The sequence below is a fragment of the Pteropus alecto genome, unplaced genomic scaffold (assembly GCF_000325575.1).
Source record: "Pteropus alecto unplaced genomic scaffold, ASM32557v1 scaffold71, whole genome shotgun sequence".
Lineage (NCBI taxonomy): Eukaryota > Metazoa > Chordata > Mammalia > Chiroptera > Pteropodidae > Pteropus > Pteropus alecto.
The window spans coordinates 12,573,900-12,599,658 of record NW_006433024.1 but is presented as its reverse complement, the minus strand read 5'-3'; the positions used below and the strand labels follow the sequence as shown (position 1 = coordinate 12,599,658).

General features: G+C 38.0%; 1 protein-coding gene and 2 non-coding genes across 4 annotated transcripts; 1 reads left to right on the top strand and 2 right to left on the bottom strand.

Moving 5' to 3' along the window:
- Positions 1-4,727: 4,727 nt before the first annotated feature.
- TRAF6 (TNF receptor associated factor 6) lies at positions 4,728-24,644 on the top strand. Of its 2 annotated transcripts, XM_006908039.3 has the most exons (7): positions 4,728-4,937; positions 10,343-10,660; positions 16,099-16,249; positions 16,926-17,084; positions 18,532-18,603; positions 20,551-20,628; positions 21,899-24,644. In XM_006908039.3, the coding sequence occupies exons 2-7, from the start codon at positions 10,365-10,367 to the stop codon at positions 22,763-22,765; spliced, it is 1,623 nt and encodes a 540-aa protein (XP_006908101.1). In that variant the 5' UTR covers positions 4,728-4,937; positions 10,343-10,364; the 3' UTR covers positions 22,766-24,644. The 2 variants fall into 2 exon arrangements, with proteins under 2 accessions (XP_006908101.1, XP_006908100.1); XM_006908038.3 differs by lacking the exons at positions 4,728-4,937; positions 10,343-10,660 and adding an exon at positions 12,786-13,118.
- On the bottom strand, positions 8,957-9,075 carry LOC112476762. The gene has a single exon (XR_003045197.1). It is a non-coding gene; the product is annotated as a 5S ribosomal RNA (ribosomal RNA).
- Positions 11,414-11,532, bottom strand: LOC112476652. Its single transcript, XR_003045179.1, has one exon. It is a non-coding gene; the product is annotated as a 5S ribosomal RNA (ribosomal RNA).
- Positions 24,645-25,759: the final 1,115 nt, after the last annotated feature.

The window sequence follows — 25,759 nt, the reverse complement described above, 5'->3', positions numbered from 1 at the left end:
TTATTTACCTTGGTGAATTAATCTGACCTTTAGCTCTATCAGTTCAAAAATTGGTATTATCCACCCGGTGTTCCTGTACACTAATGCAGCTCACAGGAAACAAATATACAAATCAGACTAAAGTAATTGTTTACATTAAAAATAAAATTCACAGCTAGATCAGATACTTACATCCTATGGATAGCACATTCTTTCCCTCAACGAAAGCAATAAAGTGAGTCAAATTATCATCTCAACATTGCTTGATGAGTAGTGGTGAAACTAGGAAAAAAATTGGTCCCGATGCCATGAAAAGGTGCCTACCTTCCTCCTTCTTCCAAGTAATGAAGATATCCCCTCCTTTCCCCAAAAGCAGGAAAAATGAGTGTGGCCACAAAAAGTCTAGGTTCTTGATTTGGACTTGGGAAGAAGGTGGAGAGGGAAGGGCAAGGATTTTAGATTCTTGGTAGTGGACAGGCTTTACCAAAGAAAACTCATTGCCACTGACAAGATGAGGGACTCCCATAGATTTCAAGGTGGGCTCCAAAACTAAGCATCTGCCTCCTAGCGGCTCAGTCTGCTCTCAGTCTGGACTGTGGCCTGGGCCAAGGGAACAGCGCCAAAGCCTGCTGTTGTTACTGTCAGGAGCCTTCCAGTACACACCCACATGTGTACACACCTCACTCCCCTGTCCCTCTTCTCCCCGCCCCCCACTTCACTCCTCATCTACTCCTTCCTCTGCTCTCTGAGAACTTTCCCTTATTTTGGTAGAATGGGATGGGAGGAAGGAGGGAGAAATGGTGGCGACTACCCTGAAACTTATTGTACTTGCCGGCTGTTCCAAGGCCAGAATGCTCTCTCTGTTGGAATCCTTCAGCTTCATTTAGCCACTGTTAGCAATCATGAAAACATTCAATAGGTAATTGCTTTTACAACTCAAAGGTTAATGACATCAGGTCATTTCTCAAACTCCTGCCTTTGAAAATGGACAGCTCAGGGGAGATTTTGATGCAGGGCACTTCCTCCCCCAAATAGAATGCACATGGGAAATGCCACACTGGATACCTTTGACCTTTTTCTGGGCTCCATCACCATCATCTCTAATTCCTGTTCTGATTAACTCAGTCTTTCTTGATCTATAATTTTCTCAAAGGTTAACATATTTACTTTCTCGCTCTTCCTGTTTCTGCTGTGAAAAAGATTCTCACTTTAAGGTGCTTTTGTAAGATGATACTTTAGGTTGGCATCTAAAATTTTTTAATAAGTTCGAACAATCACAAAGAATGTGATTCTACCATATTGTATATTTTATACATGCCTTGCGTGTTTTTTTGAAAACTGCACATATAGCTCATTCAATTCTCATTCAATTTATAGGGAAAATCTATTATGTAATCTAACTAACAAAGCCAGTCCTCATTGACAAACCAGTTCGGCCAATCAGATTCACTTTCCATCAGTTTTCAATCAGAATCATGAAAATCATCTCATTTGTGAATTTTAATTCTAAAATAGATGCAAAGACCACAGATGGGTGCATAGACAAATGGATGGAAGCTGAGATAGGAAGGAAGGGAAGAAGGAAGAGAGAGAGAGAAAGAAAGAAAAGAAAGAAAGAAAGAAAGAAAGAAAGAAAGAAAGAAAGAAAGAAAGAAAGAAAGAAAGAAAGAAAGAAAGAAAGAGAAAGAAAAGAAAGAAAGGAAAAAGAGAGGAGAGGAGAAGGGAGGATGATAACACTGTAGTTTATCTGGAGTTTGTTTTCTGAATGAAATGAGATGCAGTCACTTAGAATATTTCTTAGTGAATCTCTCCTTGATCTCCAAGAAATTCTATCTTAGTAACTGTGAATTCTTGAGTTGGTTCCTTTGGAACCCTGGAAACAACCTAGCCTAAGAAGTCACATTCTGTCATTTTCACAGCATCCTATTGGTTACACCCTATTCATTGTGGAAGGAGATCATACAGAACATAAACACATCTTCAAGGCTGACTGCCACATGCACATATTGGCTGTCCGATAAATGTTTCAAACTAATGAATTGTGTCTTAATTTTATAATTTAACTCTTAGAGAGCAATCTTATTGCTAAATGTTTGAGGGAAAAAAATCTCTCACCCGCCCACCCCCACCTGCAATAGCCTACAAGGTATATCCTATTTCTTTTTTCAAACAGAATGTGAAAAACAGCAATTCAGGAATGTTATGGTGACAATATTTTCATACACTTTGATTTACTTATGTAAGGACGACTGCGCAAAATATTTTAAATTAGCAGCATTTCAGAAAACCTGGGCATTGTGGTTGCTATACATATCAGGCAGCTCTACTAATCAGAATATTCAGCTCCTATCTATATAGTACTTCCTAGGTTGCAAAGCATTTTCACATATATAATCTCATTTGAACTCAAAACAGCTCTGAAAAGAAGACAGGGTAAATTTTATTCCAATTTTATAGATGAAGACACCTGATCAGGTCCTAATTTTAATAAGAGGCAGAGCCAGGAGTAAAACTTTGTTTTTCCGATTCCAGTCCAATAGGGATACAAACTATTAGAAAAATCTTCAGGGAGGAACCGTGTGTAGGATAGGCTGTGTTATACTGCAGAAAACACAACCCCAACATCTTGATGACTTAGAACAACAGCAATTTGTTTCCTGCTCATGCAAATCCACTGCGAGTTGACTTTCCAAAGTGACTGCCCTCCACAGAGCAATTTAGTGATCCACCCTCTTATACGTGCCCTATGATCTCCTCGGTTGCCACATGGCAAAGAGAGTGTTGTCATGAAAATCAAATGCCTTGGCCTTCTAATTACATGCATCTCTTCTCTTCATAGGCTTTGGGCCAGAACTAGTCATATGACACTGTTTGATTGCAAGGTGACAGGAAAGTGTAAGTTTCCTGTGAGTACAGGCCATGGGTGAACACTAAACTCTCCACCACATAAAATATAGTGAAAAATAAATAGGATATTTGAAAGTAAGAAGAGGCCCCTCGAGGTTGCTTATGAAAATGGTAAAGGACACATAAAACCTAATCTTTTGAAAGTCCAGTGCTGGATTCTCTTACATACGTTTTAATGAGTTTATCCTGACAATATTAGCCCCGTAAATATTATCCCTGTTTTTATGGTTTAGGAAACTGAACCTCATGGAGGCTCCATCACTGGCCCCAGAACTCATACTAATAGAGGAAGGAGGTCTAACTCCCTTGTTCTTCCTTTTTTCCACCTCTTATTTTCATATAATGATCTGTCATCCCATAAATGATTTATTTTTATAAAGCCAGAGAGGCCACTGCGAAGGGATACATAGGGGCTACCAATCCTACTGGCAATGTTTTATTTCTTGAGCTGGGTGGTGAGCACACAGATGTGTGTGTATAATTTTCTGTATGTCTTACATATTTCAAAATACATTTTTAAAAAGGGGTGGGGCAGATGAAGTTGGCCAGTGGCAGATCCTTATCTTGAAAACATAAGAATTTTCTATGAATATCTATAGCCAGAAAGCAGGAAATACAGTATTGTTGTCATTTATTGAGAACATACTGTGTCCTAGGTCATTTTAAATAATTTACATTACTAATCTCAGCCTTTCAACAACCCTATCAAGTAAGTTATACAATTATTCTTCCCATTTTAATGTGAGATGAAAAATTTGAAGAAAGTCAGATTAATTATCTGAAGTCATATAATTTATAAAGGGGAAAAAACTAGATTTGAATGAAGCACTCTGGTTTCAGGATATATACACGTAAAAACCACCACCCTGTAATACCACCCCCAAGAGGTGAATGATGACTCAAATTTGCAGAGGTGGGTGAAAATCTTTCCTGCACATCTTGCAACGTGCCTGCTACATTCCTTAGAGGTTTGCATCCAGTTAAACAGGGGATTCAAATAGCTTTCTCATGACATTGACCTCCCAAAAGGGGATGGCAGCGGTTTCAAAAAACTGTTTAATATATGGCTTGACTGGTTGAAGGGGAAGGACCTTGTGTAATAGAGGGTTCTACCTATCATGGAAACTTCCGTGGCAAGAAAAGTTGAGTTGGGGAAGGATTTAAGAATTCTCGAAGGATAAGGGAAACTATAAATACAGTTTCTGGATTGCTGTTTTTGTTGCAGTCGCTCACCAGATCGCTCACAGTTACTCCTGGAAAGAACTCGTTCTTCTCGTCGCCACAGTTTTCATTTACACACACACACACACACACACACACACACACGCACACAGGCACACTTCATGACTGCGGTGTTTACGGAAAGAACTCGTTCTTCTTGTCGCCATAGTTATCCAGTGCAGAAATCTGTCCTCTCTCTCCCCAAACTTACTACACACACACACACACACACACACACACACACACACACACACACACACATTCAGGACTGCGGTGTTTACGAATACCCAAGTGAGATAGCCACCCGAGCTGGAGCTGGAGAAGCCCAGCCGGAGCGCTCTAGATTGACAGCTAGACTTGTCTGCACTCACACACACACACACACACACACACACAATTCAGGACTGCGGTGTTTACGAATACCCAAGTGGGATAGCCACCCGAGCTGGAGCTGGAGAAGCCTAGCTGGAGCGCTTTAGATTGACAGCTAGACTTGCCCGCATGCGCCTGCGCCACAGCCCGCGCGCTTTGGAGGACCGCCACCAGGGGGCGCGCAGGCCCAGTTCGACCGCTTTGTCTCTTCCCTCCGCCTCCCTCCGCCCTCTCCCGCCCCTGGCTCCGCTGGGAGGGCAGAGAAGGCGGAAGTAGAGGCGTCTGCGACTGAGGTTCGGACTCCGGGCGGCCCGGAGACGCGGGAGCAGCGGCCTTCGGGCCGGGAGATTGGCGTCCGGGCCGCCTCGGCTCGGAGCGCGGTCCCCGTCCTTTCCTGGTGCCTTGGCTGAGCGGAGTCGTGCGGCCGGGTGGAGTCGGCGCCCCAGCAGACGAGAGCGGTGAGTCTCCTTCTGATGTCGCCCCGCGGCCTCTCTTCCCACAGGTTGCGGACGCCGCCCCCTCTCGTTTCCCACAAATGGAAACGTCGCCCCAGTCCGTGCGCGTCTTGGAGGCTGGGGACGTCGCCCCCTTTCCCCTCCTCTCTGCTCTCCCGGCCTGCGGGGACCTCCTTCCCCACTCCATTCCCTGGCGGGAATCGCGCGCCAAATTCGTCAGCCTTACCTCCCTTCACCCCGCATATTCCCTTTCCTAGAAATTGCCTCCTGGATTTTCCCGTCCTCTCGAAGTTACCAGCTTTTTTAAAAAAATCTCTTTTAAGTTTCCACCGACTCCCTCTGTCACGGCAAAGCTATTTTTGGTTTCCCTGTTGAACTCAATAGAGATCCCAGACAGCAAGGTTTTTTTTTTTCTTTTCTTTTTTTTTTTTTAAAGTTCAGATGACACGAATGTTTCCTCCCCGCCCCTGCACTCGGTAGTTCCAGCGATTGTTCCAGACGCCGGGTTGATAAAGCTGTTCCTAGTATTTGGCTTTAGGGGAACTCCAGCTGAGAGGTAGGGCTGCCATGAATGTGAACAGAAAGCACCTAAAGTGTTAGCAGCTTGAATATACAGCATTTGCGTGTTTCTTTTGTTTCTCGGGAAAGCAAATTACTAAATGTCTTGCTACACAGCCATAGAAACGAGAGACAAACTTGTAAAGAAATTCTAAGTGTTGCCCTGTGAATCTGGCCACTGGCATTTTATCCATTCCCCTGAGATGACTAGGGAAGGTAAAAGGGGCTTTTCTGATTTTGAAGTATTGGAGGCGGAGTAAGGACAGCGAGGCCTCTTCCGTAACTCAAGGAAAGAAATGTGTTTCAGGCACTTGTTACCCATGCGATGATCAGAGTTTCAACCTGCATACACTGAGTACATTAGAGTATTTCAGAACTGTAACGTGAGGCCTTTCCTGCGGATAAATTTTTGGCCACTTGGATTTTGAAAGACGTTGTTCGTATCTTTGCCACCTGGAGAGCAAGTAGTGCCTAGAAAGGTGACCGATCCTATATTTATAGCTGTATTTAAAATTAAGACAGAACAATTGATTATTTCGCAGCACTTCTTGGGCCTTGAAGTACATTTGCAGATCTTTGTATTTTAAGAATAAATTTTAAGGAGTTGGTAAATAGTACACTTCTAGAGCTAGCAGCAAATTACAGGTAATTTCTCAGTACTTTGTTTTACAGGGTTTTACTTTTATATAAGTTATATGTTTAGCCACAAATGATTTTTCATTAACTTAAAATTGACCAGTTCAGGATATGACTTGTTGATTTCTTTAGCTTGGACCTTTTCTCTCATTAGCATCTCTTGATCTTAGGGAAACAGATTTTTGTGCATTACCCTACTCCTCATCTCCCCTGCTGCCCCAAGAAAGTTAATGGTATTTTTTTGAACTGTAATATATTTCCAGGTACTAAAAAGTGAATTTAAGCCATGATTTAGACAAGGCTGTTTTCACTGTTCATTCCTTTTGCAGTCAAATTAGTTACATCCCAGAATTTTTAACTAAGGCAGTGCTTATTACTGTACTAGATTCACAGCTGCAAAAAGAGAATTGCAGTCATGAAATTAAACTTGTTCTATCCCTTACTATTAATTCCTGTAGAGAGCCACATAAATTCTGAATGTTAGAGTAGAAAAGAGGCTGTAAGAAATCCTTATAGGTAAGAATATATAGTCACTGTTATTTATTTTAGCTTTGTTAACTTAAAAAAAAAAAGCCAAAATGAAAGGCAATAAGCATTTATTTGGGATCCAATAGAATTGCAATTTGAGGACAACAGATTCAGGCAGAAGCCCAAATGGTGTGTACCACCCCCCCCCCCGCCCCACTACAAGAGAGAGGCTCAGGGTTTTTACAGGAAAAAAGGGAAGAAGATGAGGTAAGTTGTATTAAAGAAGACTTTATTGGTGCTAGATAAAGTAAAATTAGATTTTGTACTTCATTGATTGATAGTGATTCGGTCATCGGCAAAGTCCGTTTTCATCCATCAATTCTTACAGAGAAGATATTCTTGTTCTTACTGACTTCTTGAGATGTTGGTTTGATCCAGTTCAGAATATAAAGAAACACAAGACATGCAGAGCAGTGCTTCTGAAATGGTCACTCTGGCTCTTTTTTTTAATATGGCCCCACTCATATCATCTTTCACAGTTTATGTAAAGCCAAAGCCTGCTTTTGTAGCATCTCATGAAATGGATACCTGTGGATACCTATGAGGTTAAAAATAATTCTAATAGAGCATAATATTTTCTCCATGGTGCTAGATCATCGTCATTTTCCTTCTATAGCTGACGCAAAGCACTGTTTGTTCTCTGTTAATTAAAATAAGTATTCATTGTAGTTATGAAAGTGATTTTCACTTAAGTCGTCAAGTCATCACAGTCCCTAAAGGTAAAGGGGGAAAATGTTTTAACTTTCTACAGAGAAAGAGTAAAAATAAAAATACCAAATGGAACTCAAAATACTGTTTTAGCTTAATTTTCCCTTTGTAGTGTAGTTACATGGGACTATATATACTGTAGACATAGAGAGTCACTATCTGAAAAAGTTTATTTGAAGGATGTAAAGCTTCTGTATTCTTAAAGCATGAAAAGTAATGTGAAAATTGAAAACATCTAGATTTTTAAGAGCACTCACTTTCATGTCTTAACATTGCCTTCCTACAGTGGAATTCCTTTTGAGGAATTGTTATTGATTACACAGGTTTTCTTAATTTGCTATAAAATGTCTCTTTAAAGATTTTCAAGGTCTATGGCCATGCCACTCTGAACATGCTGGATCTTGTCTGATCGTGGAAGCTAAGCAGGATTGGGCTTGCTTAGTTAGTACTTGGATGAGAAACCACCTAGGAAGACCAGGTGCGCTATAGGTGTAAAAAAATAAAAAGTAAGGAATTGTAAGCTGACAAGGTCCTTGCAATCTGTGAGGTTAACCAACGGTTGCCCTGCCAAAAAAAACCAAAAAACAAACTTTCAAGTCTTTGAAACTGGACTGCCAGAGGGCAGTGTATAGACTATCCAATAAACTGAATTTTAACTGGACATTTGGATAGTAAAAGTAGGCTTAGTTCAGTAACTTTTGCCTTTGTCTTCTGCCTGGCACGTTGATATATACTATACAGCAAATATTAATTTCTCAAAGTAGTTTTACTTTAAAAAATAAAATGGTTAAAGATTCAAAAGATAACCATACCTTGAATTGTCAAGGGTATATAAAATGAGTTCCCTTGAACTTACTCTGCTTTGGGGAGGGGGAATTAAAAAGCCTTTGATGCCAGCATTATCTGTCAGAAACCTCAGAAAGTTACATACCCTTTAACCTAATAATTCTACTTCCAAGAAACTTACCTAAGGAAGAAATTGGACACAAAAATGTGTATGGGAAGAAAAATAAAGAATATAATAGTGTAGCATAACAATGTCATATATCCCGAGATTTGGAAGGTGTAGTGGGGGCCTTATACCCCATCCTGGAGCACAGATATGACTATTCATTTGCCACTATCTCGCTGTTCCTTCCTTCCTCTCATCCTACACTGAGTCATCCCTAGGAATCTACATTAATGATAACAAGGCTTTGGGAGCTATCTTTAACTTTTCAAAAATATTAAAAGGAAAACAAAATGCCAACTTTATCTTTACTGATTCATTGAAATTCTATCAACCCTGCAAAACAATGCTGGACAGCTCATGTTTAGGGGAAGCTGTGTGCAGCACCTTAGTGTAGTGAAATAAAAATAAAGGGAGAGAACTGTTAAATGCAGCTTTATAGACAAATGTGTCAAAGTAGAAATAGACAAACATAGTATAGTAAGAAGTGCACAGGCTCTGGAGTCAGGTAGACTTGGGTTCTGATCCCAACTCTGTTACTTATTAGTTGAATGGTCCTCGGCAAGGTTTTAAGCACTGTAGTTCCCACTTTGGGGGGTGGGGGATTAAATTATTAATTTTTTCTTTTTTTTTTCTTTTTTTATGCCTACAGCACCTGGTCTTCCTAGGTGGTCTCCCACCCAAGTACTAACCAGGCCCGACCCTGCTTAGCTTCCGAGATCAGACGAGATCAGGCTTGTTCAGGGTAGCATGGCCGTAGACAATAACTCGTTCTTAATTCCAGGCACAGTTCTAAGTGCTTTGCACATATTAAATATTTAACTCAGTAATTCTGAGATGGATTCTCTTATTATCCCCATATACAGACGAGGAAAATGTAGCACATATATGCCCAGGTCATACACTAAGTGTTGGAGAAAATAGTTAAATCCAGATTGATTCCAGCACGTAAGCTCTTTACCCTTCCCAGTACCGCTTCTGCAGCCAGAACAGTGCCTCATCCTTTGTAGGTACTCATCAAATGGTATTCAAAATCTTTTTGAGAAATAAAAGATATCTGTTGTGGTAAAAAGCTAGAGGATTACTTTTTTAAACCCACTATTTGGCATGGTGGCAGCCAAGATTTTTATATAAAAATGAGACAGGGGAATAATTACCTACCATATTGACTGAAGGCTTACATTCTGTTTCTAGAACTATATCTGGCACATGTTAGGAATTTTCCTCAGGTGTAATTACCTGCAGCAGAGACCTCTTACATAGGCTATGAATTGCTTTTAGACGTTGGCTTCTCACTCATAAATACCGTAATGGTTTAGAATTTGCAGGCGTCCCACTTACCCATGAAAGCAATTTTCCACAGGCAAACAAAACCTCACTTGTTTTTCCAATCAAATAATGAAACATAGTCACTTGACTTGACTGAAGGCAGAAGGACATACAAATAAATAATATTTTTCAATTCCATTTTTTCTACATAATAGAAATCCCCACACTGAACATTCGGAAGTACTCATAGGATTTTAAATCTGGAAGAAGAAACCAAAATCGAAATGGTGAAGTTGCCCAAAATGACACACCTTATGGTTGCACCTGGTTATCTAATCCCTTGTGTTTTGCTCTTCCTTGCACTGCCTGCTATTCTCTTTAGCTCAGGATACTTGAAGGAACTTTAGCTGCATAATTAAGTTCTTCAGCAGATGCACAAAAAATCTTGTGCTGAGTACTGAGGATATGAAAATTAAATTCTTCAGTCACAGGAAACAGACATTTAAACAGATAGAGTATAGCTAATTATTACAGTTGAAGTACTTTTCTAACCTTATATTCTGTCTACTAGATCATGAACTCCTTAATTTATACAACAGTAGTCATGAAGCAAAACTCAGAAAACTTTGAAAATTTTCTGTAAATAATAGTAATGCAGCTTATATATATCAACTAAAAGGTGACCTGCACAGGTAAGCTTTGATGTGTGTGTGTGTGTGTATGTATGTTAAGATTTTTTTTTTTCTTGCTATTTCTGCAGAGCAATTGATAATCTCGTTACTATGAGTCTGCTAAACTGTGAAAACAGCTGTGCATCCAGCCAGTCTGAAAGTGACTGCTGCGCTGCCATGGCCAGCTCCTGCAGTGCTGCAACAAAAGATGACAGTGTGAGTGGAACTGCCAGCACAGGGAATCTCTCTAGCTCTTTAATGGAAGAGATCCAGGGATATGATGTGGAATTTGACCCACCCCTGGAAAGCAAGTATGAATGCCCCATCTGCTTGATGGCACTACGAGAAGCAGTGCAAACACCTTGCGGCCACAGGTTCTGCAAAGCCTGCATCATCAAATCAATCAGGTATGTGAGCATAAGAAAGAACCGTGTCCTGTAACAGAACCAAATACAGAGAACAGTATTACACAGAACGTGGAACATCCTAAGAGTAGTCTTATACATAAACTACTTGGGGGAAAAAGAACACTGGACAGAAAATTGAGAAATTTATATTCTTATCCTAATACTGTGGTATGAAAGGTAATTTTTATCTCCTACCCTCCTCAGACCCTCAGATAAATAAGTAGCTACTTCTACTTAAAGCAATTCTGCTGCAGACAAGGGTGTGTCTCTTAAGAAAATAACATAAATGTACCTTAAATGATGATATCAGAATGTGATAATCTCAACCATACAAAGAATGCTGACTCTATAAGTGATCAGTTATTACGATTTTAGCCATGTTAAATTCTTCTGTTACCTGATATCTATGGATAACTGTAAAGTAACCAGTACTTTTAATGAAATTCAACCCTTTCTCACTGCCTCCACTGTTACCACCCTGTTCTAAATTACTGTTGGCTCTCTCACAGACCTCCCTGCTTCTACCCTTGCCTTCTTCTAGAATGTTCTCAATGTAGTAGCCAGAATGAACCTGATAAAATAAGTAAGATGATGTCATCTCTGCTCAGAACATGGCAGCATTTCATCTGGAAGTAAAAGCTGAAGTCTACTTATTAGTTGAATGGTCCTCGGCAAGGTTTTAAGCACTGTAGTTCCCACTTTGGGGGGTGGGGGATTAAATTATTAATTTTTTCTTTTTTTTTTCTTTTTTTATGCCTACAGCACCTGGTCTTCCTAGGTGGTCTCCCACCCAAGTACTAACCAGGCCCGACCCTGCTTAGCTTCCGAGATCAGACGAGATCAGGCTTGTTCAGGGTAGCGTGGCCGTAGACAATAACTCGTTCTTAATTCCAGGCACAGTTCTAAGTGCTTTGCACATATTAAATATTTAACTCAGTAATTCTGAGATGGATTCTCTTATTATCCCCATATACAGACGAGGAAAATGTAGCACATATATGCCCAGGTCATACACTAAGTGTTGGAGAAAATAGTTAAATCCAGATTGATTCCAGCACGTAAGCTCTTTACCCTTCCCAGTACCGCTTCTGCAGCCAGAACAGTGCCTCATCCTTTGTAGGTACTCATCAAATGGTATTCAAAATCTTTTTGAGAAATAAAAGATATCTGTTGTGGTAAAAAGCTAGAGGATTACTTTTTTAAACCCACTATTTGGCATGGTGGCAGCCAAGATTTTTATATAAAAATGAGACAGGGGAATAATTACCTACCATATTGACTGAAGGCTTACATTCTGTTTCTAGAACTATATCTGGCACATGTTAGGAATTTTCCTTAGGTGTAATTACCTGCAGCAGAGACCTCTTACATAGGCTATGAATTGCTTTTAGACGTTGGCTTCTCACTCATAAATACCGTAATGGTTTAGAATTTGCAGGCGTCCCACTTACCCATGAAAGCAATTTTCCACAGGCAAACAAAACCTCACTTGTTTTTCCAATCAAATAATGAAACATAGTCACTTGACTTGACTGAAGGCAGAAGGACATACAAATAAATAATATTTTTCAATTCCATTTTTTCTACATAATAGAAATCCCCACACTGAACATTCGGAAGTACTCATAGGATTTTAAATCTGGAAGAAGAAACCAAAATCGAAATGGTGAAGTTGCCCAAAATGACACACCTTATGGTTGCACCTGGTTATCTAATCCCTTGTGTTTTGCTCTTCCTTGCGCTGCCTGCTATTCTCTTTAGCTCAGGATACTTGAAGGAACTTTAGCTGCATAATTAAGTTCTTCAGCAGATGCACAAAAAATCTTGTGCTGAGTACTGAGGATATGAAAATTAAATTCTTCAGTCACAGGAAACAGACATTTAAACAGATAGAGTATAGCTAATTATTACAGTTGAAGTACTTTTCTAACCTTATATTCTGTCTACTAGATCATGAACTCCTTAATTTATACAACAGTAGTCATGAAGCAAAACTCAGAAAACTTTGAAAATTTTCTGTAAATAATAGTAATGCAGCTTATATATATCAACTAAAAGGTGACCTGCACAGGTAAGCTTTGATGTGTGTGTGTGTGTGTATGTATGTTAAGATTTTTTTTTTTTCTTGCTATTTCTGCAGAGCAATTGATAATCTCGTTACTATGAGTCTGCTAAACTGTGAAAACAGCTGTGCATCCAGCCAGTCTGAAAGTGACTGCTGCGCTGCCATGGCCAGCTCCTGCAGTGCTGCAACAAAAGATGACAGTGTGAGTGGAACTGCCAGCACAGGGAATCTCTCTAGCTCTTTAATGGAAGAGATCCAGGGATATGATGTGGAATTTGACCCACCCCTGGAAAGCAAGTATGAATGCCCCATCTGCTTGATGGCACTACGAGAAGCAGTGCAAACACCTTGCGGCCACAGGTTCTGCAAAGCCTGCATCATCAAATCAATCAGGTATGTGAGCATAAGAAAGAACCGTGTCCTGTAACAGAACCAAATACAGAGAACAGTATTACACAGAACGTGGAACATCCTAAGAGTAGTCTTATACATAAACTACTTGGGGGAAAAAGAACACTGGACAGAAAATTGAGAAATTTATATTCTTATCCTAATACTGTGGTATGAAAGGTAATTTTTATCTCCTACCCTCCTCAGACCCTCAGATAAATAAGTAGCTACTTCTACTTAAAGCAATTCTGCTGCAGACAAGGGTGTGTCTCTTAAGAAGATAACATAAATGTACCTTAAATGATGATATCAGAATGTGATAATCTCAACCATACAAAGAATGCTGACTCTATAAGTGATCAGTTATTACGATTTTAGCCATGTTAAATTCTTCTGTTACCTGATATCTATGGATAACTGTAAAGTAACCAGTACTTTTAATGAAATTCAACCCTTTCTCACTGCCTCCACTGTTACCACCCTGTTCTAAATTACTGTTGGCTCTCTCACAGACCTCCCTGCTTCTACCCTTGCCTTCTTCTAGAATGTTCTCAATGTAGTAGCCAGAATGAACCTGATAAAATAAGTAAGATGATGTCATCTCTGCTCAGAACATGGCAGCATTTCATCTGGAAGTAAAAGCTGAAGTCCTTGCAAGGCGCTATATGGTAGTTCCATAATCTATTTTCTGACCTCCTCTCTGCTATGTTTCCTTCCTTCTGCCAGTTCACTCGTTGCTGTTCCTTCAACATGTCGAGCATGCCCCTGCCTTGAGGAGTTGGCTCTACCTGTTCTATTTGGAACACTCATACTTCAGTTAACTGCCTAGCTCATGCCTTTTGCTCCTTCCCTCGTGGCCCACATCTCACCTTCTCATAGGTACCCTGGCTACACTGTTTATACCACAGCATGCCTCCTGTCTCCCGCTACACTCCCAGTCTCCTTCACTCAGTCGGAAGAAAAGCTCCTTATGAGCAGGGGTTGAGATTTTTTATTTCTTGATATTTTCCCAAGTGCCAGGAATAGTAAGTACCTGACACACAATTGGTGCTCAGTAAAACATGGTTGCGTTAACTGAATGAAGCTATGTGGGACTTCCACGAATGATTCAAATTCATCTTCCAAGAAATAAATATATTTTACTATAATTCAGAAGTAGGTGAGAATATTTTTAAGTGACTAAAAAGTTCTGTACAGAACAAAAAAAAAAAGTGTGGGATTTTATGTTCTGTAATAAATGGGCATCTAGTTATATTGGTGAAAACATTTGTAGTTAGGTTAGGCTGGCTACTCACTGTCTTGTTTTTCTTGTCTCTTCGTTTTTTGTTTTTTCTTGTCCCCTTTTAAATTAACTTTTTTCTCTTTTTTCTTGTGGTGTCCTAATCTGGTTTTAGTATCAGGGTAGTTTGGAAGTATTCTTTCCTCTTCCAGTTTTTGGAAGAGTTTGAGAAGGATTGATATTAATTCTTTAAATGTTTGGTAGAATTCAGCAGTGAAGCCTTCTGCTCCTGGACTTTTGTTTTTTGGGAGGTTTTCAGTCAGATTCACTCTCCTCACTATTAGTCTGTTCAGATTTTGTTTCTTCATGATTCAGTCTTGATAGGTCATATGTACCACATTACAGATTGTTGATTTTTTTTGTAGGTAGGTAGAGATATACAGTATTTTACCAATTGTCACCCTTGCCCAGGAAGGTTTTTTTAATAACAAGATATTCATGAAAGTAGTGGGACAGCGGTCTGAAAAGGAAGTAAAACCCACAAAAGGAAGTCTGAGGCTTTTTGTTTCTATCTCCCTCTCAGCTAGAAACGACCACTTACTTTGACTCTAATGTTCTTAAAGGAACGACTCTGAAATGTCTCATCCATTATATTCAGGGACTCTAAATGCCTCTTAATCTAGTTCCATTTCTGTGCGTAATGGTTTCAAGTTTATTTTGTAAGGGTCTTCTTATTTTCTCTTAGACATTCATCACTTAGGTTTGGGGTATATATTTCAATAAATTTGTTTATAGCTTTCTGTGTTTCTCATAAAATACTTGACAGTGTAATAATATTAGTGTGAGAGGCGCCTCATTAAAGATTTACTGCGTCTCACCTTTATTAGTTCTAAGATGTTTGATGGCAGACTCCATTTTTCAGCACCTTTTTACCTACCCCCATAGCTGCCACTGTTGGCTTACACACAGGAAGTGCCCAATAAATGTTTAAGAGATTGATTGATGTTCCTGTAGCCTACCTGACCTGCCACATTTTGTGAGTGAAGATTTTGACATCCCAAAAAGTTAAAGGGGAGTGACAGACACCCACGCTTACTGAGGATGGTTTTTTTCCATCATAAGATGAAATCAACCACTGAGAAACCACTGAGAAACAGAACATAGAGGTCCTTTAACGCCCTACTACATTGTACCCTGGATATAAATATAAAGGAAAACTTTTGTTGCATGAGCCAGAGTGTTATAATGACTGTTCAGAGTAAACCTTAAAATGTGGCATTGTAGGGGTACTACTAATTGGTTTAATTTTTATTTACACTGTAGACATATTGGTATTATGAGCATATTTAATTTATCTCACTAGTATGTTGTATAGCTGCTGACAGAACAGAGGCCTGCTAGACTGCAAAATTCCCTTCCTTAGTTTTTCGTCATCATATGCCAATCAAAATATGACTGTTCAGTTAATTTTTCTCATTTTTTGCTTGGAATCTATCCTATAATATAAAATCCCATAGTTTTTGATAATTAGCTGATATGGTGCTAGTTGTATTCATACCATAAAAGAACAATTTATAAACTGTCCAAAAAGGACAGGTTTGTTTTATTTATTTGTTTGTTTGTTTGTTTTGGTGCTGTTAATGCAATATAATGTGTTAAATTATTTTTCATTGGAAGTAATACATGGAGAATTTATATGTGGAGAATTAAAGTTGTATTTTTTAATGTGAATGTTTACATCTAAATATATGTATCTTTTTTCAGGGATGCAGGTCACAAATGTCCAGTTGACAATGAAATACTGCTGGAAACGCAACTGTTTCCTGACAATTTTGCAAAACGAGAGATTCTTTCTCTGACAGTGAAGTGTCCAAATAAAGGTTGTTTGCACAAGATGGAACTGAGGCATCTTGAGGTATTAAGGTTATTTTTTAGCCATTAGCATATATGCAAACAGTTCTTAGAGGTTGGAGACTTTTTTGTGTTCATCTGTGTATTGCCAGTGCCTAGCATATAATAACTGGTTAACAAAATACCAGCCTTTTCATTGAATAGAAATAGAAACTAGAAATTTTTTATTTCATCCACTCTGCCTTTGCCTAATGATAATAAAAAAGAAATCAGCATTCTTCCCAAGTTTTTGGGGTGAACATTATCTGCAGTAAAACTTAAGAGTATTTTAAATACAGGTGTCATATTTTAATCCCATAGCTTCATTTCTCTCATTTTGAAATAAGCAATGTCTCATATCATATTAGTTCCCTGATCATACTTTTTTCTCTGATTTTCTAAATTGTGCATTTTATTATTAACTAAATAGAGTCCTTCTATAGCTTGAGGTTAACTGAAGCAATCAGATGAAAGAATTTGCTTTAAAATTAAATAAATTCTTAGTTTGGTGGTTTTATGGGAAATTAAATATTGTTTATGTTCTATTAAAAATTAACTATTTAAAACATATTTGCAACTTGTCCCCTTTATTTTGCTCCTTTTGAAGGGGTGGCTCTTTTGACAGTATATTCTTAGAAGAGATTATATTTCGATTTTTTAAGGATCGGCAAATACTAATAGATTATTTTTTCTTATTATAGGATCATCAAGCACATTGTGAGTTTGCTCTTACGAATTGTCCCCAATGCCAACGTCCCTACCAAAAATGCCATCTTAATATTCACATTCTCAAGGAGTGTCCAAGGAGACAGGTTTCTTGTCTAAACTGTGCTGTATCAATGGCATTTGAAGATAAAGAGGCATGTACTAACTTGGATTTGTTAATTCTACTACTTCTTAAATTTTTTAATGTACATTTGAGAGTGTTAGCAGTAGATAAAGATATTACTCCAGTTCTGAGTCTATATTATCGGTTGTGGGAAGAGTGATTTTTAAGAAAGTAAGTTCAGTAAACCATTTTAGTAAACCCACAACTGGTTTATATTTGCATATCTTTCTTAGAAAACATGTTTATACTACTTACCAGTGTAAGTAGATCTGCACTGCACGTAACAAAACCTAGGAAAGATATATCCCAATCTACTTTTCTGTGTGATATTTTAATGACCAGTCTTGGATTAGAGACAAACAAGTAGAATGATAACTTAAGACTTATACTTTACTCTTTGAAAAAGAAAATGGGCTGTTAAAACTTTTATGGAGAATGAATCAAATCCCACATAGTGTATTTCTTTGGTGATAATTCATCAAGCTATATATGATGAATTCTCTTTTATGACTTCACACATATAAGGAATTCACTTTTCTGTACATATGTTACACTACCACTAAAATGTTCATCTTTAAAAAGAAACGTATGGCACCTGACAGTATCATGATGATAGAACAGTTTTTCCATTCAGAAACCGAGATATAGAGAGCTTAAGTAATTTTATTTTAATATTGTAAGAGCAGAGCTAGACTGAGATCCTAGTCCTGGATCTCCATCCTATGTCTTCTTTACTAAAATAACCTACATAAATAACATACTTTATCTTATTTTCTAGCTATTAAGATACTTTCTTAAACTTTATTTGTTATAAGTATATCTTTGTAATTTTCCCTACTTTTTTTATGAGATCAAGCATATTCATTAAGTTGATGAAATATTCAGAAAAAGTCAGCTAATTTGTTAAAAATGGGGAGAAGATTGAGGCATAATTAGAACAAATTGATATGTTCCCAAACTTCAGTAAATTAAATGGACTTAACCTGGTAGGTTAATTATTTCTTAAATTCACTGTATTCTAGAAAACAAGGCTCACCCTTCCAGGGCCTGTGAGAATCTGAGCACCAATGCCTCCTGCCCTATTAAGGCTTCTGTTCTTTAACCCTCCTGATAAGAGTTTTAATTAAATCATACTGCTGCTGGAAATTTTTAGAACAATGCCTGTGGAGAATATGGTATTGGTAAATAATGTCTAAACAAGTCATAAGTGTTCTGCCTCAGGTTAAAAGAAGTGATTTAAAAGATTCTCTTTTGTGTAATATTCATATTCTTTTAAAAAGCTAGAATGGGAAATGAATCTCATTACTACACTGGCAAAGGGAGAGAAAATAACTTATATATTCTTACCTTTTTTTGCATACATTGATAAATCCTTAATTTGTTCACAGTGAAAAAATTACTTTTTTTTATAAAAATAGGTTGTTTTTACTTTTTCAGATTTTCTCATGCGATTCTTATATTTCTCTAATAAAATTTAGATCCATGACCAGAACTGTCCTTTGGCAAATGTCATCTGTGAATACTGCAATACTATGCTCATCAGAGAACAGGTATAATTCCCTTTTATAAATTAATATTTCCATAAATAAGTGAGGTTTTTAATTGAAAATTTAAATTAGTAAGGCAAAATGAATATAGGTTGAAGAAGTGTTGGAACTCTGTGAAAATTTTTTATATAAATTAATACCTTCAGAAATAAAATACCCCTCTCTACTTAAAATTTCTAAGTCATTAATATAGTATTTGTTTATATATATTCATAAACGTTCCAGACAAAACCAGGTAATTTTAAGATACAAATAATCAAAAATCCTCATTTGAAAAAAAAAACCTTAAATACCTATGTATACACTGTGAAATAAGAGTCTTAGGTATCCAGAGACCAGCTGAAAGAACTATGAAATAGAAGAAAACAGGTCTGTTTTGTCTCCATAGCATGATTTGTCTCTATAGCTACTGAGACACATTGAAGAGATTTTGAGATTTTCCAGGATCTGTAGCCCCACTGGTCATTTGTCTTGTAGACCACTGATGGGGTATCATCAGAAGTAGGTACGAGAGAAAATTATACATTTTTATTATTAATAGAAAAAGGAAAATTCCATCCGATTGCTGTCTTCTGACATTTGGGGAGTTTACGCACAAAATTTGAATATTAGTCACTATTTATAACACCCATGAAATCTGCTAACCCAGAGATCATAATCGATTACCTTACTAAGTAGAAGCAAGTGAAACCTGTCATTCGACTAAACTTTTCCATTTGTCTGTTAACAGAGTCCTATAAGTTTTTTTCCAACATAACCTTAATTTAAATGTGTTAAACTTCTTTTTGCTTATGAAGTGTCACTTTGTTTTTCTCTTTACTTTGTTTTACTATTTAAAGGAAACCATGCAGCATACCTAAAAACAAAAATAAATAAATAAAACAATGTAGGAAAAGAATCCTAGGTTAAGAGTAGAATAATCTAGGTTTTGATCCAGGTCGTGCTACTGACTTGTCCACTGATTTCTGGCAAGAAAGTTGATGGTCAGCAAACCAGCCTACCAGCCACACTGGCCCACTGCTGGTTTTTATAAATAAGTTTTATTGGAGCATAGCCATGCCTATGTGTCTGTATGTCATATATATATGGCTGCTTTTCCACCACAATGGTAGAGTTGAGTACTTGGGACAAAGTACTGTCTACAAAGCTGAAAATATTTGCTATCTGACCCTTTACAAAAAATGTTGCTGACTTATTCTGGATTATGTAAAATGAAGGATTGGGTTAAATAGTCTCTAATGTCGTTTCTGCTTGAAATATCTATGACTAGAGCCAAACTAAATTCCTAAAGGGAATTTGGTACCATTTTCAAAGAATATGGTTCTGCATAATGGATCTTACCTTAAAGAATGTGTTTGAGTTTCCAGATCAAAACTTGAGATATTCTTTAAAACTTTTATTAATGTGCGTAATGTACCTTCTAACATCTGAGTCTCCCCATTGCAGCCAAAACATGCCCAGTTTAACAAAAAGTAAGATTTATAAAAAGCAGTCCTAAGGGAAGTATTGGGTACAGTCTGTGGCTTTAGTGTATACAGTTGACTGGCCCCTATTAAACGGCCTGGATCACAGTGAAGAGTCTTGGATAAGTTTACAGTCGTGGTTGACATCAGAAGGTGCTTTTTCTTTAAAATGCCACTAGAGGGTTCCAGTTTCCAGCAATAGGAATAAATTCATTTTCTTGAGATGAATTTTGAGTGATTTGAGGGATGGTATGAGATATTGATATTTCTTTTTGACTTTTGGAAGTAAATATTATTTTATCTTTGTGGGCTACACAGTTTCTGTTGCATCTGTTCAACTTTGCCATTGTGATGCAAAAGCTGTCATAAACAATACATAAAGATTTTGTTTAGATGAAATGTAAATTTTTATTTCAAGTGTGATCTCATCAAACTAGAACGTGATATGCAGGGAAAAACATTTTTCAGCCTTTATTTTTGTTTTCAGATGCCTAATCATTATGATCTAGACTGTCCTACAGCCCCAATTCCATGCACATTCAGTACTTTTGGTTGCCATGAAAAGGTAAGGTGGTTTTTTTTTTCCTTTTAAACGTTGAATATAGATCAAGAAAATTCAGTTATATCATGCAGTGTAGAATACCAGTGGGAATGGTGGTGGCTGACATGCATTGTGTATATAGTCTTAAGCTCCAAAGAGAAATCAGAGCTCAGAATATTGATTTGGGGAAGTAGTCAGTGATGTTAATGGAAAGTGTATGATTGAGATCGTATAGAGTGAGCGTGTATGGCAAATAGTCTTAGAACTTGATGAACCAGACACGGAGAACGTACTGTTATAGTCTTCAGAATTAATTTTAAGATTAGTGATCAATTCTGTCAGGTGTCTGAGACATTATTATTTATGATAAGTTCTTTCTGAAGAATGCAGTTACACTCTTGCTTTTCCATTAGGCTTTTTTATCTGACTTTTTTTACAGTAAGCATGCATTTAACAATTTAAAAAATAAAATGAGCAAATAATATATAGTATGATTACATCTTGTGGGAAAATTTTGTATTATGTGCAGAGAGAAAAATACTTGAAAGAAAGGTATCAAAATGTTAATGATAGGTGAGATAATAGGTAACTTCTTTTTGATCATTTATATTTTCTATTTTTCTGTAATATACACAAATTGCTCATATAATAAAAATGTTATATCAGGAATATATTTTTTATGTAACAGGATGTTCTTGATGATCTGAGTATGAAGATAGGAAAGAGTCTAATTTGCAATAGATTTATATAATGAATGAGGTATCAGAGCCAGGGCAGGTGGTAGACTACTCTTGATAAAAGGAGGAGGGATAAAACAGTATTAGCTAGAGGGAGACTCAAGATCAGTGGAGAGGTTTGCCTTTTTTTTAAATGGGAAAGACTTTACTAATTGTGTTCTGAGGGGAAGGGTTAGGGGGAGAGAATGTTTGAACACAAAGAAGAAGGGGAGTAACTGAGCAGGACCTCTGAGGTGTTGAAAAGGGACAGGTGTCATTTAGACCCCAGATGAAGCAGTAATCTTGGACAAGGGATCTCTGCGTCAGAAGAAAAGTACCTAATACTTTTATGGCTGGGAGGAACGTTTATCTGAAAGATGGGCATGTAGCCTCATTTTTTCAGTGGATTAAGAGGCAAGATCGTCTCATTGGATCAAGAATCTGATGGAGACAAGGTTATAGGAGATTGAAGGTAGTAATGACGTTACTTAAAAACCTTTTATTTGGCTTCACTAGGTCCCTTTCCTAGTTCTTAACAGTATCTGTGCCCAACCGAAGGCTTGTGCTTGATTTTTTAGATGCAGAGGATTCACTTGGCACGCCACCTGCAAGAGAATACCCAGTCACACATGAGAATGTTGGCCCAGGCTGTTCAGAGTTTAAACCTTGCTTTAGCTCCTGTGCCTCAACGTGATATGCTGCCATATGATTCTGCCTCTCTGCCCCGGGTCTCTGGGTGTCACCCAGAGGTCCCGAATTTCCAAGAAACCATCCAACAATTAGAAGGTCGCCTTGTAATACAAGACCATCAAATCCGGGAGCTGACTGCGAAAATGGAAACTCAGAGCATGTATGTAAGTGAGCTCAAACGAACTATTCGAACCCTTGAGGACAAAGTTGCTGAAATAGAAGCACAGCAGTGCAATGGGATTTACATCTGGAAGATTGGTAACTTTGGTATGCACTTGAAATCTCAAGAAGAGGAAAAACCTGTTGTCATTCATAGTCCTGGATTCTACACAGGCAAACCTGGATACAAACTGTGCATGCGGCTGCACCTTCAGTTACCAACTGCTCAGCGCTGTGCCAACTATATATCCCTCTTTGTCCACACAATGCAAGGAGAGTATGACAGCCATCTCCCTTGGCCTTTCCAGGGCACAATACGCCTTACAATTCTTGATCAGTCTGAAGCACCTATAAGGCAAAACCATGAAGAGATAATGGATGCAAAACCAGAGTTGCTGGCCTTCCAGAGACCCACAATCCCACGGAACCCAAAAGGTTTTGGCTACGTGACTTTTATGCATTTGGAAGCTCTAAGACAAAGAACCTTCATTAAGGATGATACCTTATTAGTACGCTGTGAAGTCTCTACCCGCTTCGACATGGGTAGTCTTCGAAGGGAAGGTTTTCAGCCACGGAGTACTGATGCAGGGGTATAGCATCGCCTCATTTGTTTTAAGGGGGAAAAAAAAAAAAAACCCCACCCGGAAATGGAAAAAACTGCCTATCCTTGCCCTATTGTCAGTAATCACATGCAAACAAAAAAAGGCAATGGGAGAGAGGTAACCACCAGTGAAGAGAGGCTACTTGCCACTTTTTTCTTTTACAAATATCTGCCTGAAGCAGTTTTTCTTTGGGAATCTACACATCCTACGCTTTTTCAAAAATTGTTACAATCAAAGTGTTGGTGGCATATTGCAGCAGCTCTTTGTCACAGTATACCTCTTTGTTGTACTTTCATGGGCTTTTGCTCCAGAGTGTTCTGTTGTCAAAAGCCCTGGGTTAGAGTAGTAAAGCTCAACCCTTTTAATAATAATGGACATTCCTTAAAAACGTCAGCTTATTTTTATAGTATTGTATGTAATATATTAAACTTGAGAATCACTACTGCCTTGTGTTGGTGCCACCAAGAAGAGGTACTACTTTAGAGTTGAGTTCTCATTTTATTTGACCTCTGATAGATTTCAGAGGATCTGACCCTTAATCTTTGGAAAACTTAAAGTTCTCATTGACCCCACCATGTCTCCGCCTATCCCCACCCCACCCCAGGCCTGGGACTAAGGCTATTCAGGGACTAGTTAAACAAATATAACCGAATACATAACCTTGTGAACTTGTCTCTTGAATAATTCTTGTTTAAGTGTTTCATTCTACCTTGCTTACATATATCTTTGCCTACAAAGTAGCATCTCCAGAATGTAGAATGCTGAGAACCATGTGGATACCAGGTGCTCAGTGTTATGTCATAATTCCCTTTTTGTCTGTTCAATGCAGAGTGAATTCCACAGCCCTGCTTATGTTCTCTGATGCTTCATGCTTGTAGGACAAGGAAATGCACCCATGAATTAACCAACATAAAAATGTAAAATGACTCACCTAGTCAGCTAATATGGCATCTTCATTGGTGGTGGCAAAAGCTATTTGTCAGAAATGTTAAGCTCTTTTGAATACCCTCTGGTTTATGTCAGTTAAGTGGAACAAAATTGATTTCCTCTTAATACTTGGGAGATCATTAGTGATGAGAAGTCACCAAACTGACGTTGGAATTCATCAGAACTTGAGTAGGTTGCTTTAGTCCAGTAATTCATACCTGACGAGGGTCATGTGGAATGTATTGAAGTGGCCGAATGTTCCTAACAGGTAGAGATGGTTGTTATGCCAAAGGTCTATAGATATTAAATTTTATGGTGAAATCTAAGGATGTTCCCCAACTTGTATGGCTATTAATAAAGAATCTAAGAGGGCCCATACACTATCCTGTTTACACGAGATTGTTTAGAGCTGTCTGGTCACGAGGGATCGTAGAGTATCTCCAGAAAAGCCAAATCAAAGCCCGCTGCCCAGTGTGAAAGATCATCCTTAATTTCAAGAGGAGGCCAAGAAACTGTGGAGAAGAATGGTTTCAGTTCCAGGCAGAGGCAGCCTGGAAAGGTCACTTTGACCTTTCCCTTTCCTTTTCTCTCTACCTTCCCTCCCCACCCCGTGTTTAGGCACCTGCTCTGCTGGGTTTAGGTTATAAAGTGAAAGTAAAGGTCATGCAGAGATCCTCTTCCCCAGTGCCACTGTTGATATCACCTGATCGTCAGCTAGTTGGCAGTTTGCTTCCTAGGAGCTTGTGTCTCAGCTGTAATGCTTCCCAACGAACCTCTGAGAATCATCGGAGCACCACGTTCTAGGTAGGGACACCTGCACCACTGCTTTTCCTTTGGTTGTTTTTCAATGAATACATGATGGTCGAGTTCCATTTAAAAAGTAAATGGTAGTTATTTTTGTTGTGTAGGAAAAGCCTGAAGGAAATATACTATTTTTGATGACTCATTTTCTTTGTGCTCTTGTATGTTTTACATTTTCTACAATAAATGTACTTTTTTCGGAAAAAAATTAAATGCCGTAAAACATTCAACCTCACCAAAAAAGGAAATGATATTTAAAAGCTTCCTGGTCCGGTCAAATTTCTATTAAAAGCATGGCTGTGCATTAGGTACTGAGGAGTCATTTCCTGCTTTGGTTATTTTGTTCTACTCAGGAATCTTAATCCAAACAATAACAGTTTTTTTTTTGTTTTTGTCTAACTTCAACTTCTCCTAGCTTCAGGTTTCCCATCTGTAAAATAAGGAATTGTATTAGATATTTCTAAGATTTATGCCAACCATAAAATTTTGTTGTAAGAAATTTTTATCAGCAGCATGTCAACAATACTTAAAAAAGGATTTTGCCAGTAGAAAATTGCTTCATTTTTTGCTGACATAATACTTGAATTTAGTGTCCATCAGCTGGGTCTCATCTGAATTTTAATAAGCAATTTTTTTAACACTCAACAGTCAGCATTGTATAATAAACCAGCCATTTATTTTATACTGGTCATTCATTGTGACTAGGGAATACAATGGTCAAACTGTCATTCCAAAAAGAAACTTTTGTTAAGACTTCAATTCAGAATCAAGCCTTTCCGGAAAACTAGTCTCTCCTATTTTTCCAAATCCGCCCCACTCTGTGAAACAAGCTAGTTTCATCCAGTTGGCCTACAAATAATTTGGGCCATGTTTTGATATTATGTCAACATTTTAACATATTTATTGTTTGACATCATTCTTTGACATTGCTAAATTAGAAATAGTTTCCTCTTTTCCCAGACACGGCCAACCCAGAGTTGAGTGAAACTTGCTTCAAGTCATGCATTTTGCTATTGCAAAACACGTCAGGATGTTGGTTTGTAGTTTGGTAGCTTTTCACTACCATTTGGCTGTTGGCAGCAATGACAGTTTCTGGCTGTACTACAATATGAGTCAACTTTTAAGGAATAAAAACAAATACAAGAGAAAAAGGTGAAATAGAATGAGATGAGTGTCTTCCCTAATGATGGAATAGAGATCTTGGTTGATCTCTAGCAATTAGTTCTGGCAGGTATAAAATTATGAAATGGTTCTCCATTA